Source organism: Syngnathoides biaculeatus, chromosome 20 (genome assembly GCF_019802595.1).
Source record: "Syngnathoides biaculeatus isolate LvHL_M chromosome 20, ASM1980259v1, whole genome shotgun sequence".
NCBI classification, from domain to species: domain Eukaryota; kingdom Metazoa; phylum Chordata; class Actinopteri; order Syngnathiformes; family Syngnathidae; genus Syngnathoides; species Syngnathoides biaculeatus.
In genome coordinates, this window is record NC_084659.1 from 6515323 (window position 1) to 6528822 (window position 13500).

At 48.0% G+C, this 13500-nt stretch overlaps 1 protein-coding gene and 1 long non-coding RNA gene across 2 annotated transcripts; one reads left to right on the forward strand and one right to left on the reverse strand.

The window, feature by feature from the left end:
- The first annotated feature begins 4651 nt into the window (after positions 1–4651).
- Positions 4652–9670, forward strand: LOC133493729 (uncharacterized). Its single transcript, XR_009793119.1, has 4 exons — positions 4652–4684; positions 9146–9206; positions 9285–9462; positions 9534–9670. It is a non-coding gene; the product is annotated as an uncharacterized LOC133493729 (long non-coding RNA).
- On the reverse strand, positions 4681–13443 carry parpbp (PARP1 binding protein). The gene is made up of 10 exons (XM_061807438.1): positions 13344–13443; positions 12900–13055; positions 12159–12404; positions 9607–9882; positions 9262–9416; positions 8217–8391; positions 7690–7871; positions 7541–7622; positions 5327–5480; positions 4681–5237 (listed from the first exon to the last, which is right to left on the reverse strand). The coding sequence occupies exons 2-10, from the start codon at positions 13047–13049 to the stop codon at positions 5008–5010; spliced, it is 1650 nt and encodes a 549-aa protein (XP_061663422.1). The 5' UTR covers positions 13050–13055; positions 13344–13443; the 3' UTR covers positions 4681–5007.
- Positions 13444–13500: the final 57 nt, after the last annotated feature.

The following is a 13500-nucleotide window of genomic DNA, read 5'->3' on the forward strand; positions in this document are numbered from 1 at the left end:
AAGCGAGTGTCGGTATCGCCAAGATCCGACCGCTTCTGCCCACGACATCAACACAAAGTTTGGTCAGGCGCGGGCAGATCCGTCGGCGGGTGGGGAGGGATAACCAAAAACGTAGAGAAGCGGAGAAAGATGATTTTGTCATCTTATAGGTCGGAAAACGATCAAGATGGACGAAGGTGTGGGCGACAAGGTAGAGAAGGGCAAGGACGGGGTCAGTTGTGCCCCCGCGCATGCAGGACGACAACACGGGAAGACATCTTCAGTCTTCGCCAGATGCGGAACCCGGTCAAGACTGGTCGTGGACTTTTTCCGACCTGTCAATCACTCGCACAATAGCAGCCAATCAGATAGCCGCCTTGTCTTAACCCCTGGCTTGACACGCCCCCGCCGCCATGTTGTCCCACAAGCAATACTGGTTGTCAGTAGCGTGCGCTTGGAAATGTTAATGTTACGGAGAAAATGGTCCTCAGATGCCATTCTGATCAAAGCTATCCTGCTAGCTTACGAGGGGCCCGCTTGATTCATTTTCCAAAGCCTAAACCAACGTTGACCGAGTGTCTCCGATGGATTAAGCCTTGCGGAAGAGCGCTCGCACAACTAAACGTGAACAATATCGACAAACGCCAGGCTGTATGTTCGAAGGCGAGTGAGTGACTGGGTTTGACTGAATTGTCATCAGTGCTGGGGAACAACTTTGACTTTGTTTGGTGCGTCACTGACCTGCCGAATGTTGTGCGCAATGTTTTATGCCGCAGAGTCGGGTGAGGGATTCGTAAATGTGCCACGTCATGCAAGAGAAATGTCTATTTGCCTACTTGTAGCACATCAGACACTGAAGACAGAGCACTGGGTTCGATTATGAGCCAGGTCCAATTTTGTCATCTGCTGTGACTGAGTTCATCACCATTGCTTAAATGCACTTGTGGAAAATTGAACCTAACTCACATCTAAAGACTACAATGATATTACTCGTCATCTATCCAAGTGAAAAGTACTCACCCTGCTTTAATTCCACTGTTTGATTTCAATATGACGTTCGTGAGGCGTCAAACATTTTTACGTTTCGCCGTAACTGTGACATCGCGTCCCTCTTCATTCCGCGCACGTATCCTTAGGTGAAATAGCTGAGACGTCTCTGTAGAACTCTCTTGGACGAGTCTGACGCATTTGGTAAAAAAAAAAAAAAAAAACATACCCGGAATTCGCGATAGAGAATCGACTTCAAACCTGTTCTGTTCGGTCGCCGTTTTGGAGGCTTGTGGGACATGGCGACCGTAAGCTAAGGGGGCGGAGCTCAAGATCGCCAGTCGGAAAGGTCCGTTGCTTTATCGAGGACGGTGGATCAGAAATCCGAGCGGGCCCCTAGATTTATTCTGATCCAGAGAAACGGTCCCCCCCCCCGATTCTGACAGTATAAAATAGAGCTAGGTCAGAATCTGCATGTCCGGATGGCTCGGTCGGTAAGAAATCCTTGAGAGCAAATAGGTCCGCTTCAAGATACCTGAGTAGGACGGGCGGAGGACGATGAATACGTGGCAATATCGCTACGGATACGCAGAAACGTGTCATTATTCAGCAAGTGCATTCATCCCCTGCACCGCCGCTGGAATATTAGCGCTGATGGAAAAAAAAAAAAACAAACTCTCGAGCGATTGTCCCGTTTTTGGAGTGTCAGTCCGCAGTGGAAATTCACTGAGGCTCCCTGGTGTTGGCTCAGCTGTGAGCTTGAAGAAGCCGTGATGTCAAATCCTTGTTTTCCTTGGAGAGGTCCTCATCAGCTGCATTGTTTCCAGGAAAGTGCGGGGGCTGTTCTCGGGGGCAACCCACAAGGAACCGCAAGGCATACTTACGCCGAAGAAGAAGAAGAGGAACACCGTTGCTGATGTCACACTTTTGAGGTTTGCTGTGATTGATGAAAATGTGAACAAATGAGCTTTTCTATGAACTTTTGGAGAACCACAATGCGTTTGGGCTAAAGGAACGCTCGTCTGAATTTAGTTAAATATTCCTGGAACTTTAGGTACCGATGCAGCTCCGCTTCCAGGAGCTCCGTGTACCGAAAAACGGGAACATCTTTAGGTGGGAATTCGCTTTTGGTTTGGCGGAGCTAAAATGTTCTTGGATTTTAGGTAAAAATTTGGCTTCGCTTCGAAAATGTCCCGCCTGGAGCTTTGACGGAAATGCAGGCATAGTTTCAATATCCACATGTACCAAGAACTAAAACTTCCTCTCATCTATTGTTTGAAGAAACTACATTCAAAAGAACTGATCCTGTAAGCCTTCCGTGTAAATCTGGCTTTGGGTCCAGGCACTGCACATACCAAGAGCCAAGATTCTCTGAGCCCTGATCAATTACTCTGGAACTGAATTTATCCTTCAAAGGTGACCACTTCTGGGCCACCCTAAGTTCTCGGGACCCTAATGGGTTTCTCGAACACTTGGAAGTCTGACGCCTTCCTAGCAGAATCTTTTTAGTTCCGGTAAATTGCCCTGGAACCGGATTTCAAGGATGTTTCCAGGACCTTTCTCTGTACCATCAGGACAAGTTGACCAACCACGCGCTTGCCTGTCGGGGCCTCCGATGAAATCTTCCAGAAAGAGCGGAAAAAGTGGCTTGAGTTGGTCCATCTCGCAGACTGTTCAGTTGTACTGAAAAATGCTTCCTCCTTATTCACGGCTCTGATCCGGTGATGATTGCCTCGGCATTCAGCGTGCTAAGCTCCATAATGAAGGCCCGACCTCTGACCTGCTCCCGAACCCTACCACAAGAGACAAAATGACTCCATTCAGTCGCCGATCAAAGGGAGTCTGACGCCTTGAGCCGTCGTCTCAGCGAGAGCCTCGATGCGGCTCGCGCCGGCCGCCTATAAAAGCCCGCCCGAGCCGCATCGGCGCACAGTTTGACGGCATGTCCTCCGTCCGCCGAGTCCTTCTCGCGCTCCTGCTCCTCTCGGGGCTCCGCGGACGAACGGTCGCCGGTCAAGACGGCGACAAGGACGAGGCGGGTGCGCTGCCGGGGGGCGAGAACGCCGCCGTCCTCGGGAGGAACTTCGTGTGGGACGTCACCGATGAAGGAGGGAGCCCCAAAGTCCTGATGTTGCCGGTAAGTCTCAGAAACAAAGAAGAAGGACAAAATTACCAGGAAGCCCAAATGATAATTTTCACAAAAAAAAAAAAAAAAACTTTCAGGAACAATTTATTCATATATTTAAATTGATTAGGTTGAAAATGAATTACATAATCAATAGGCTAGAACCTAATTACAAAAATTCATAGTTGCCGGTAAATCTCAGAAACAAAGAAGACGAAAAAAAAAAAAACTACCAGTAAAGCCAAATGATCATTTTCGCAAAAAATACTTGAGATTAAAATCCAGCAAAAAAAAGATTTATGGAACAATTTATTAATACATTAAAATTGATTAGCCCAGTAAAGCCAAATGATAATTTTCACAAAAAATACATGAGATTAAAATCGAGCAAGAAAAAAAAAAAAGCTTTCAGGAACAATTTATTCATACATTTAAATTGATTAGGTTTAAAATCAACTCAACTTTAGATATATTGAATTATCTAATCAATAGGCTAGAAATTAATTACAAAAATTCATAGTTGCCGGTAAATCTCAGAAACAAAGAAGAAGAAAAAAAAAATAGACCAGTAAGGCCAAATGATAATTTTCACAAAAAATACATGAGATTAAAATCGAGCAAGAAAAAAAAAAGCTTTATGGAACAATTTATTAATACATTTAAATTGATTAGGTTTCAAATGAACTCAACTTTAGACGTGTTGAATTACCGAATCAATAGGCTAGAACCTAACTACAAAAATTCATTGGGTAAAGTTTTATAAAAATACATTTACATTTGTGCTTTTCAAATAATAAATTGAATTGAATAAAATTATAATGTTAGATTAACAAGGCACAATTGGATAACATACTAAAAGTAAAATGGTCAAACGGGTCCATCTGGGGTTGGTATAATCTAAAATCTCTTCTAAAAATTGCTTTTGGTAAAAAAGAAAAATGGATTAAAGACAAGGAAAATGAATCAACCGATCAGGTAGAATGGGGGAAAAAAATGAATGAATATTTTAGGCCGAGCCGGCCTCGGAGTGATGAACTGTCGTAAGATCCGTACAGGCCTCCAAAATTTCTTCACCCCCGCAGGACACGAGGCGGAGGGGGCCGCGTTTTCGTGCCCTCAACCACCGACTTCCCATGCCGGAGGAACCGCGCTGGACCTACAATCCGGCCGGCGAGAGGATGGACCGCAGGGACGTCGACATCGACGGTGAGTACCTGGAAATACTCTCCACCCATCGGTACGCGACGACGGCCTGTACTTCCTCGTTGTCTCCATGCAGTGTTGCGGTGCATGATCGGACGGGTGTACCGACCCTGCTGGGGAGGGACATTAACGCCGTAAACGCCTCCCGGCTTCTCCTTCCAGCACCCGTCGAGACCAACCGTGTGTCAAACAAAATAAAACTTGATTCAAAATGCATTCCTAATAATAGTGACACTCTGTTTTCCTCCTTTCAAAATAAGGCTGAGTAGATCAAAACACACACAATAAAGCAATAACAGGCCTTTTATGATGTGCGACCAAAAAAATAAATAATAATAAAATCTCTCTGCGGGTGGTCATCGGTGGAGCGTGGATTGAAAGCTTTCGCACGTGAGTCGAACTTTTTTTGCGTTCGAAATTCAAAATGAGTCTAACTGGAATGACTGATAGCAAGTAACCGACAAAATACTCCAAAAAGTGCTCCTTTCCTCCAGTGAGTGTGACCCAAAAAAAACGCCGCTTTTTTTTTTTTTTATGTACTTCACAAAGCTGAAGTTAACGTTGCTGAGCCTGAATTTCAAAATAAAGGTCAATGGATCACTCCCTCCATAAGAACCCAGACACTCACCCAATAAAGTATGCTTTTTCACCGCGTGTTGTGCAATTTCAAATAAAAACAGAAACGTTTCAACAGCCCCCAAAGAGTAGCGTATTCAGACTCTGAAGAAGCTGGTCAGCGTTGCCTGTCCGGCGATCATCTTCATCTTCATCTTCTTCCCGGCGCTTGCTTTCACCGGCCGCTTCTTCTTCTCCGCCGACTCGTTCTCCCTTTCCACACCCGCCCGCTTCCTCTTCTTGGCTGCGTCGCCCGAACCTGGAGCTCGGACCAGGTTTGCGTTCCCGCTCTTGGGAGCCAGTGCGAGGAGGAGCTCAGAAGTTTCAGCTGTCAGAGAAATTGGGTCAGTAACAGACCGTAAACTGGCCGCTGATGTCAAAAACCGCTGTGCAAAATAGAACACCGAAGCCACTTACCTGAGGCCGGTGGTGAGGTTTTGGGTTTGGGTGCCGGGTGCACACAGGTGGGCGCTTGGCTTGAGCTCCGGAAGTCCAGAATGCGATTGAGGGGCGGTTCTTCCTCATCTAGGTAGGTGCAGGCAAACTGGGATCGGATGACTCTGGGCTCTAGCTAGAGCAGACGGGAGCGGAAAGAATAAACAATTTTGGCAAATGATTTTTGGCCAACATAGTTAAAGGTTGAACACATCCTTTCGAGATGACAGTCCGAATATTGTATGGTGGCAACTGTTACCACAACAACAGCCTTGAAACCAGAAGCTGATTGGTTAATGCAAGACCAGGGCAAGGTGCATTTCCTCAAAAATCGTTCGGCGCAAAGTCAAGAGCCCCATCAAGACACAAATCAAGACGAGTCGAGAAGTATTTCGGGACACTGGGCAGGATTTGAAAAAAATTGAGAAGAGTCAAGAGCGAGGTCAACACCCAAGTAAAGATTGGTCAGAGGTCAGGTCACGGTAAGGCCAGGCTCTCAGTGTGCACTCCAATTCAACCCAGAGTTTGGTCTATCAGGTCGGTGTCGGGCCAGTCGAGTTCATCCGTGTCTTTATATGGACCTTGTTTTGTGCATTGGTGCACAGTCATGTCGAAACAGGAAGACCCCCAACCCCAAACTGTTCCCACAATGTTGGGAGCAACATATTGTCCTAAAGCTCCTGGTATGCTCTCCTTTCCGTAGAACTAAGGCAGGAATATTTTGGAGAATGGATGCATGGATGCCATTTCTAACATGCCTGTCCACAAGTGTACAGAGCAAGGTCACAAAGACTTTGGCGGAGATGAACTCGACTCGCCTTAACAGAGTGCTGAGAACACCGTACACCACCTTTGAGATGAATCAGAGCCGAGGCTGAGAGCCAGGCCCTCACGTCCATGACCTCACAAATGCGTTTCAGGAAAAAAGGGTCTGAAATTCCCATAATCCGACTCCGAGACTTCGTAGAGCTGTTGTGGCTGCAAATGGTGAACAGACGTCACAGTCAACTCTGGCGAATGAACGGGATGTATCTTAAGGTCACACGACTTAAGGGAGTACTTTTGGCAATATCGTGGATGTCAAGACCCCGGTTGTTCGGGACCAAAGTCGAGACCCAGAAAAGACCAGTCAACGGTTATGTCAACGCCCTGGTCTAGAGCCAGGTCAAGGACAGACGAGAATCAGGTCCAGGCCGAAGCGAACGAGAAGTTAAAAAAAACAACAACAAAAAAAACCATCAGAATACTCTGATACTATAATAGGGACTTCAAGGTTGCAGCCGGGCTACCAGAAGCTTAGTGCGAATCAAAAGTTGGCAAGCGACGCTTTCACATGCAGTATTCTCTCACGTTTTTGGCCCTGGAAACAGGAAGCGAATGTCTGTTGATGTGCTACTAAGACAGACAATGCGGAAACATTTGGAGTCTCCATCCCGAAAAACGTCCGCCAAGCAGAAGTTGAGGAAGCGGCCAGACGCCCGGGGACTGCTACCAGAGGAAGGTTAAGTCAGATGACATCTGCTTGCGGCATCACATCAAGGAGCAAAATGCCTTTAGCATACGTTTGGTGTTCTGGAGACGTTCACACGGCCGGCGTGCCAGCATGAACACGGATCCTTTTGAAAGAAAAAGTCATTCCAGCTGCAACAATTCGAATTCATGTTCTAATGCGGGGCTGTTAAGTACATGTCAAACTGCAGAGACCAGCCTGCGATGCATTTTTCTTGGCTACGCTGCTTCCAATATATCTGCGTCTGGGGTTTTGGGGGCTCCAATTAGATCCCGGCCTCTATTCTCGCTTGCCACGTCGATCTCGCGTAGCGCTGTTTACCGTCTACGGTCGACGCAGCGATTGAGGGAAGCCAAACGACGGGTGGAAATGCTAATTAGCAGGCAACAAGTGCGCGGCTGCCAGGAGCAACAACGGCGGCTGACGGGAAGGAAGAGATTGAATGTCCGATCCTCGGCGCGCTCTCAGCGTTGCTCTGCGCACAGTAAGCAAACGCTCCGACGGCGCGGCATCTTCGGTGGGCTTTGAACAGCCCCCGAGCCCTCTCGCTCCCCACCGCCCTCTCCAGTGGGTGCTTTCATGCCAGTGGAAATAATCGAGCGGGGTTGGGGAGAAAGGACAGGACGTAAAGACGTGAATTGTTTGGCCATCTGAATCAATTTGATGGGGCTCGATTTCTGAGTTACCTTCGACCTGAACAGGTTGAAGCGAGTCTGGACTCTCTTCTTCAGGGGTTCTGGAGAAGATCCAGTTGAGATTTCAGGAGATCTGAGCAGTGGAGGGGGCGCAAGATTAACTGAGCGGTTAGGTGCTGCCGTAACACCGTTTGACGAACCTGAACAAGGTGAGAACTGATGTGGCCTCGCTCCCGTTGAGTGCAGGCTGGTCCTCAGACAGCAGGTCAGCCTTGTTGGCGCTTGGTGGCGTCGCTGCTTCTTCATCCAGAAGAGCCAGAAGCAACTTTACCGCATCGCGGCCGCCGTACGCGGTGGCGTGATTCACGGCATACGCCTTCGGCTGCGGGGGAGACAGATTGACATGTCAACAAAAAAACAAAACAAAAATTGTCCGAACCAGTCAGGAATCCCACTAACAAGTCAGAAACCTATTCAAGATCCGTGTCGAGAACTACGTCAGATATGGACAAAAGTCAAGAACCAAAAAAAAAAAAAAAAAACCCACAAGTCAAGATCCATGTCTGCCACGTACAAAATGAAATTAGGAATCCCGATAATAAAAACACTGAAAAGAAAAAAAAAAAATCGAACCAAGATCTACAGTATGTTACGAAATGTAAACAAGAAGTACCAAAGCGCACGAATATCAAGTCAAGAAAATGTCAAGAGCCGCAAGAGGAGTTACCCTGGCAGGGCTGATCCCAGTCCCTGCTGCAGTCTCTTTCTGGACTTGGTGCAGTTTGCAGAGTTCATCCTTTAGCTGGCTCGCCGTCTCCTCCGCGGCGCAGCTGACGTCTCGGGAGTCGCAACCCTTCACCAGAGCCCCCCGGATCGCGGACACCAGCTTGGATCCGCACTCACTGGAAGGAGACTCAGCTCAGTTCAGTTCACATGATGTCCATTAAATTGAACAATTGAATACAGAACCGGGTCAAGACACAAGCCAACACCCTGGTTAAAAAAAACGAAAAAGAAAAAACATCATAACTCTCGTCAAAGTCCAAACCCAGATCAAGAATCAGTCAAAACAGAGTCAAGACCCAGGTCAAGATTGTGCGTACATGAATTTAATACAACTCCCATCAAATTTAAATACCACATTCTTCAGTCCCTAATGTAGTTGAATGGGAATGAGCCATTTTTCATTTTTTTTGACTGTCTCTTTACATCAACTTGAAGAGGGTTACATGTCGGCCCTGCTGAGGGAGCCGCAAGATTTCGGGGGGAAAACAGGTTTTACCCGATCGAGGGGCCGTGAACCCTCAGCGGAAGGTGCGAGCGCACGAAGCAAGTTCACGCACAGTTGTTGACAGTCCGGGTTCATCCGTGTCTCGTGAACCGAGAGCCCTGAAGCGTTGCTCCGCGTTCCCGACAACTCACACGAGCTGCAGGCTAAATCATTCCTGATAAGCGCTTGTGTTGTGGTGCCAAGACCTGTGTTGCGCGTCCAGTATCATCTGCGCACACAATACCACACACACAGACGTGAATCTGCGCTGATCTGGTTCTTTCCCATCAAAGTGAAATGTCGGGAACAACAAATTCAGCTTTGATGCGGCAGAGTTTGGAGGGTTCATTCATTCATTCATCTTCTGGTCTGCTTGTCCTCGCAAGGGTCACGGGTGTGCTGGAGCCCATCCCGGCTAACTTCAGGCCAGAGGCCGGCTACACCCAGGTACACTACACAACTTCATTGAAAGAGGTGTTGATTCCGAGGCAGCATTTGGTACCTGGTGTCCGGCGTCTCCCCCAGGATCTCCTCCAGGCTGTCCAGGAAGTGGACGAAGGCGAGCAGACCCTTGACGTGCTTCCTGAGAGGATCCGAGGGCGCTGGCGCGTAGCCCTTGCCGCCCAGCTGGATGGCTCTCACGAACGACGTTACCACCTGAAAATGTCGCAGTGGGAAAATTCAACTGGCACATCTGAGTCAGGTAACGTAAGGGGTAGGCGATATAGGGGACCCTGACTTTTTAATCATTTTTTCCCTCTCTTTGGCTTATAGTATCTCCCCATCCCACATAAAACAAAAGTGAAACACCCTTCCTAACGTCTTCGGCCAAATTTTGCCACCTTACCAAAAAGAGGGACATGCCACATCGCCGCGCCGCGTGTTTAATGTCCGTGAACGTCTGTGGTCCGAGGCCCCGGCTGGGGACATCCAGGGTCAGCGCCAGGGCCAGGTCGTCCTTGGCGTTGACGAGCAAGCTCAGGTAGGAGCAGAAGACTCTTCTGACTGCAGATCGGAGGTGGGAGCCGTGCGATCGGACTTTTGCGGGCGGTGTCAACGGGGCCGACGGGTCGGGGGCGGCCGAGACTTCAGTGCTGCCTGTTAGGAACTCGTACAGCTCAACCTTTGCAAACGGAAACACAAGTAGTAATTGTAGTATTCAAATATTTGATGAATAACACGTTAAAATCATTTCATTGAAAAACTGGGTAATTGTGAAGAAAATGTTGGATTGTCTCTTATTATTTAATAAATAATTTTAGATTTACACCACCTTTAGCCAACATCTTATCGTGGAAGAGGAGTTTGTGTGTCACACCCCGAGCAAACATGTCCCAGGTCAGGGATGAGACAAAGAACGACAGATGTGGATTTAGGTTTCCCTTGCTCGGCCGCGGGTCACGGGGCTCTCCCCGCCAATGGAGCCGGGCCCGGATGTGGTACTCGAAGGCGAGCCTCTGGTGGTTGCGCCCATGGGGAATGACTGGGCCAGACCCCGAAAAAGGAACACGGTTCCCCCTCTCCATGGGCTCCCCACCTGGTGGAGCTGGGCAGTGGCCAAAGGAGAAGACGTTCTGAGTAGTTGTAGTCGGGCTCACCTCCGCTCACGGCTTGGGCTTTGGTACCAGTCCTCAGCTGGTAACTTGCAAGTTACTCGGGCCAAGCAAAAATGAACAACTCTCTACCACTCTGGAGTTGCCCAGGGTGAGCGGCACCACGCAGGTGGTATTAGAGAGCGCTGTGGACTCAGTCGTTCTGCTGGGGGGCTTCAATGGTCATGTGAGCGATGACAGTGAGATCTGGAAAAACGTCATCCGGAGGAGTAGCCCTTCCAATCGGAACCTCAGAGGTGTTCTGCTATTGGATTTCTCCACTTATCGCAGATTGTGCATAACAGACACCATGTTCAGGGATAAGCGTGTCTACACATGCACTTGGCACCAGGACACCCTAGGTCATGGTTCAATGATCGATGTTGCGGTCAAGTCATCGGACTTGCGGCCGCGTGTCTCGGAGACTGGGATGAAGCCGTCAAATGATCACCACTAGATGATGGTGGGGAAGATGCCGGTCCAACCTGGCAGAGCCCAAACATACTGTGAGGGTCTGCTGGGGACCTCTTCCAGAATCTGCTGTCGGAAGGCGGCTCAACTCCCAACCGTGACGGAACTTTGCTGATTTTCCAGGAGAAGCGGGAGACATTGATTCCGAGTGGACCGTGTTTGTTCCCCGCCTCCATCGCTGAGGTGGCTGACCAGAACTTTTGCCGTAAGGTGGTCGTTGCCTGTCACGGCGGTGATCCCTAAACACGTTGGTGGAGACCAACAGCGAGAGATGCCGTCAAGCTTAAGGATTCCTATCGGGAGTCCTGAGGGAGGGTGCAGGCATTTCGTCCTCTCCTGTTGGAGAGGAGGATCCGTTGGAAAGTCGAATGTCTGTGTGGTTTTTGTCCTGGCCGTGGAACAGTAGACCAGTTCCACAACCTTGGCAGGGGCTTCGAGAGTGCACGGGAGTTGGTCCAACCAGTCTCAGTGTCTTGGGGTCTTGGCGCAGCGTCTGCACTGATGCGGACTTTGTGTAGTTGTGTTGTGGACTTAAACGGAAAGACCAAGCTCTCAATTTATCGGCCGATCTTTGTTCCCACGCTTACCTACGGTCAAAATGGACGGTTGAATTTTGCATTTAAGTTATTTCACTCGATAATTCAAATTGATTTCATAACTGAGAATCATTTTGTTAAAATAAAGCACATTTGATTTACATTGGATTCATTTAGCCCCTTTAAATAATTGGTCTGTCTGTAAAAAAAAAATGAAAAAGAAACGGTCAACAGTTCTTTTTTTCTTGAAAAGCAGTTACAATGTTATCAGAATGAAGTCATATTGCCGCAAGCAAAAATATCTGGAATGTTAACAATGTATTTTTTGGCACGAAAAGTCAAAATTTTACAAGACTAAAGTTGTATTTTCCAAAGATGCTCGGAATCTTTTTCACCGTGTAACGAGTAAAGAGAGTCAGTCGTATTTTAACAAGTGAATTCCAACAATACAACTTTGTTCACATATGAGTATGCATTTTATTTCAGAAAAAGAGACTATTTCTGGAAAAATGCATAATATAGTCTCAAAAAATAATTGGACTTTAGTCCTGTAATAAAACAGCATTTGTTTGAAACAAAAACACATGACTATTGATGCAGGGATGTCAGATTTATGTGACGATACATCATAATCATATCAGAGGATTTGATTGCGAGGAGCCAAATTCAGATCGGAGCTTGCGAGCCAGCTCAGTAAAATAAACTAGCCCAGAACAAAATTTAGATCGAAGTCCAAACACACAACGGCGCTCCAAAATGTTTCTGCGGGGATCCTCGCCAGACGCTCAAGTTCGACTCACGCGGCTGACTGGTTCCTCGGGGTCCGACGTGTCCCTCAGCCGTTCGTACAGAAGGAGGACGTGGACCAGGTCCACGGCGTTGGAGCGCTTCAGGAAGGCCTCGTACGCGTTTAGGATGACATCGCGCCTCTCGGAGCGCGCCGCCTCGCCGTTGTCGTCGGGGGGCCGCAGGCCCAGTTTGTCCACGACTAAGTGTTTCCACGCCAGCAGGACGTCGCTGAGGTCCGCTCGGAACTCGCCCTTTTCCTGTCACCGAGAGAAAAGACAGCCGGGGGGTTGGTCAGGTTTTCGGACCGGTGCCGGAATGGCGTCAGGCGGAAACGCGACGACGGCCGGCTCGACGCGTCACGCCGTGAGGGTGAGGTTGAGAGTTCGACGTCTGGGACGGAATTCACCGTGACCTCCCGGACCAATACTCGATCGGGCCCAAGGGGCAATTCAGTTTTACGGTCAATCACTCCAACCTGTCAAGATGCAATACAGCAAAGGAACTATAGAATAACGACACAGACCACGACTGAATGTTTTTTCGCTCACGTACGCAAAGAACGCTCACGCGTTTCATACTGAAACAGATACGGTAGTTTTGTCATCACACGAGGGGAAAAATAATGTATAATAAAAATGCACTCGTATTGCGTATGGTAGTGCGTAAGAATGTTTCCGTAGCGCGCTTGACAGTTTTTCAGTCCCCAGCGGCTCTCACAGGTGCCTGCCCTCCCAAAACTGGATTCGACTGACTTGTTTATTGGCTTCTGCCAAGACCAGCTGCAGCACCATCAACATGGCGTCGGCCCCGTGAACGGTGGTCCTGTCCGACTCCAGCGCCCGGCGGCCCTCTCGCCGAAAGATTCTCACCATCTGCTTCAAACGCTCGCCCGTCGCCCTCATCGCTCGCTGCAACCACACAGACGACGCTTGATTTATATGTTATGCATGTGTTATGCGACCACTCACTGAATTGTGGTGCTTGAATAACTGCAAGATTACCAAAAAAAAAAAAAAAAAATAGAGCAAAATAGGTTGCAGGTTCATTCCTAGTTGACTTCTCCATTCAATTCAAGTACAGTACTGCGCATACATATTAATATCACCTGCACAATACACACACAAATATTCATACATTTAATCAGTACCAAGTAAAACAAAGAAAGAATCGTTGAAATTGTTAATAATACGACTAACCTGCAATTTTGTTGTGAATTCAACCTCCAAAAAACACACAAGACGTCCAGATAGGAGAAAGCAGCTGTTTTAAAATTTTAAACTACTGGTGACGTCTCTGCTTGCAAACCAATCAGCTTGCAGGATACCGTACCATTATTTTATACATTGATTTTTT

Excerpts from the sequence above, each read along its gene's own strand:
- parpbp (XM_061807438.1), bottom strand. The coding sequence starts at position 13,049 with ATGAGGGCGACGGGCGAGCGTTTGAAGCAGATGGTGAGAATCTTTCGG. Across the intron at positions 8,392-9,261 it reads GGGGAGACGCCGGACACCAG|TGAGTGCGGATCCAAGCTGG; the intron begins GTACCAAATGCT and ends GTCTCCTTCCAG. Across the intron at positions 7,872-8,216 it reads CTGGGATCAGCCCTGCCAGG|CCGAAGGCGTATGCCGTGAA; the intron begins GTAACTCCTCTT and ends TCTCCCCCGCAG.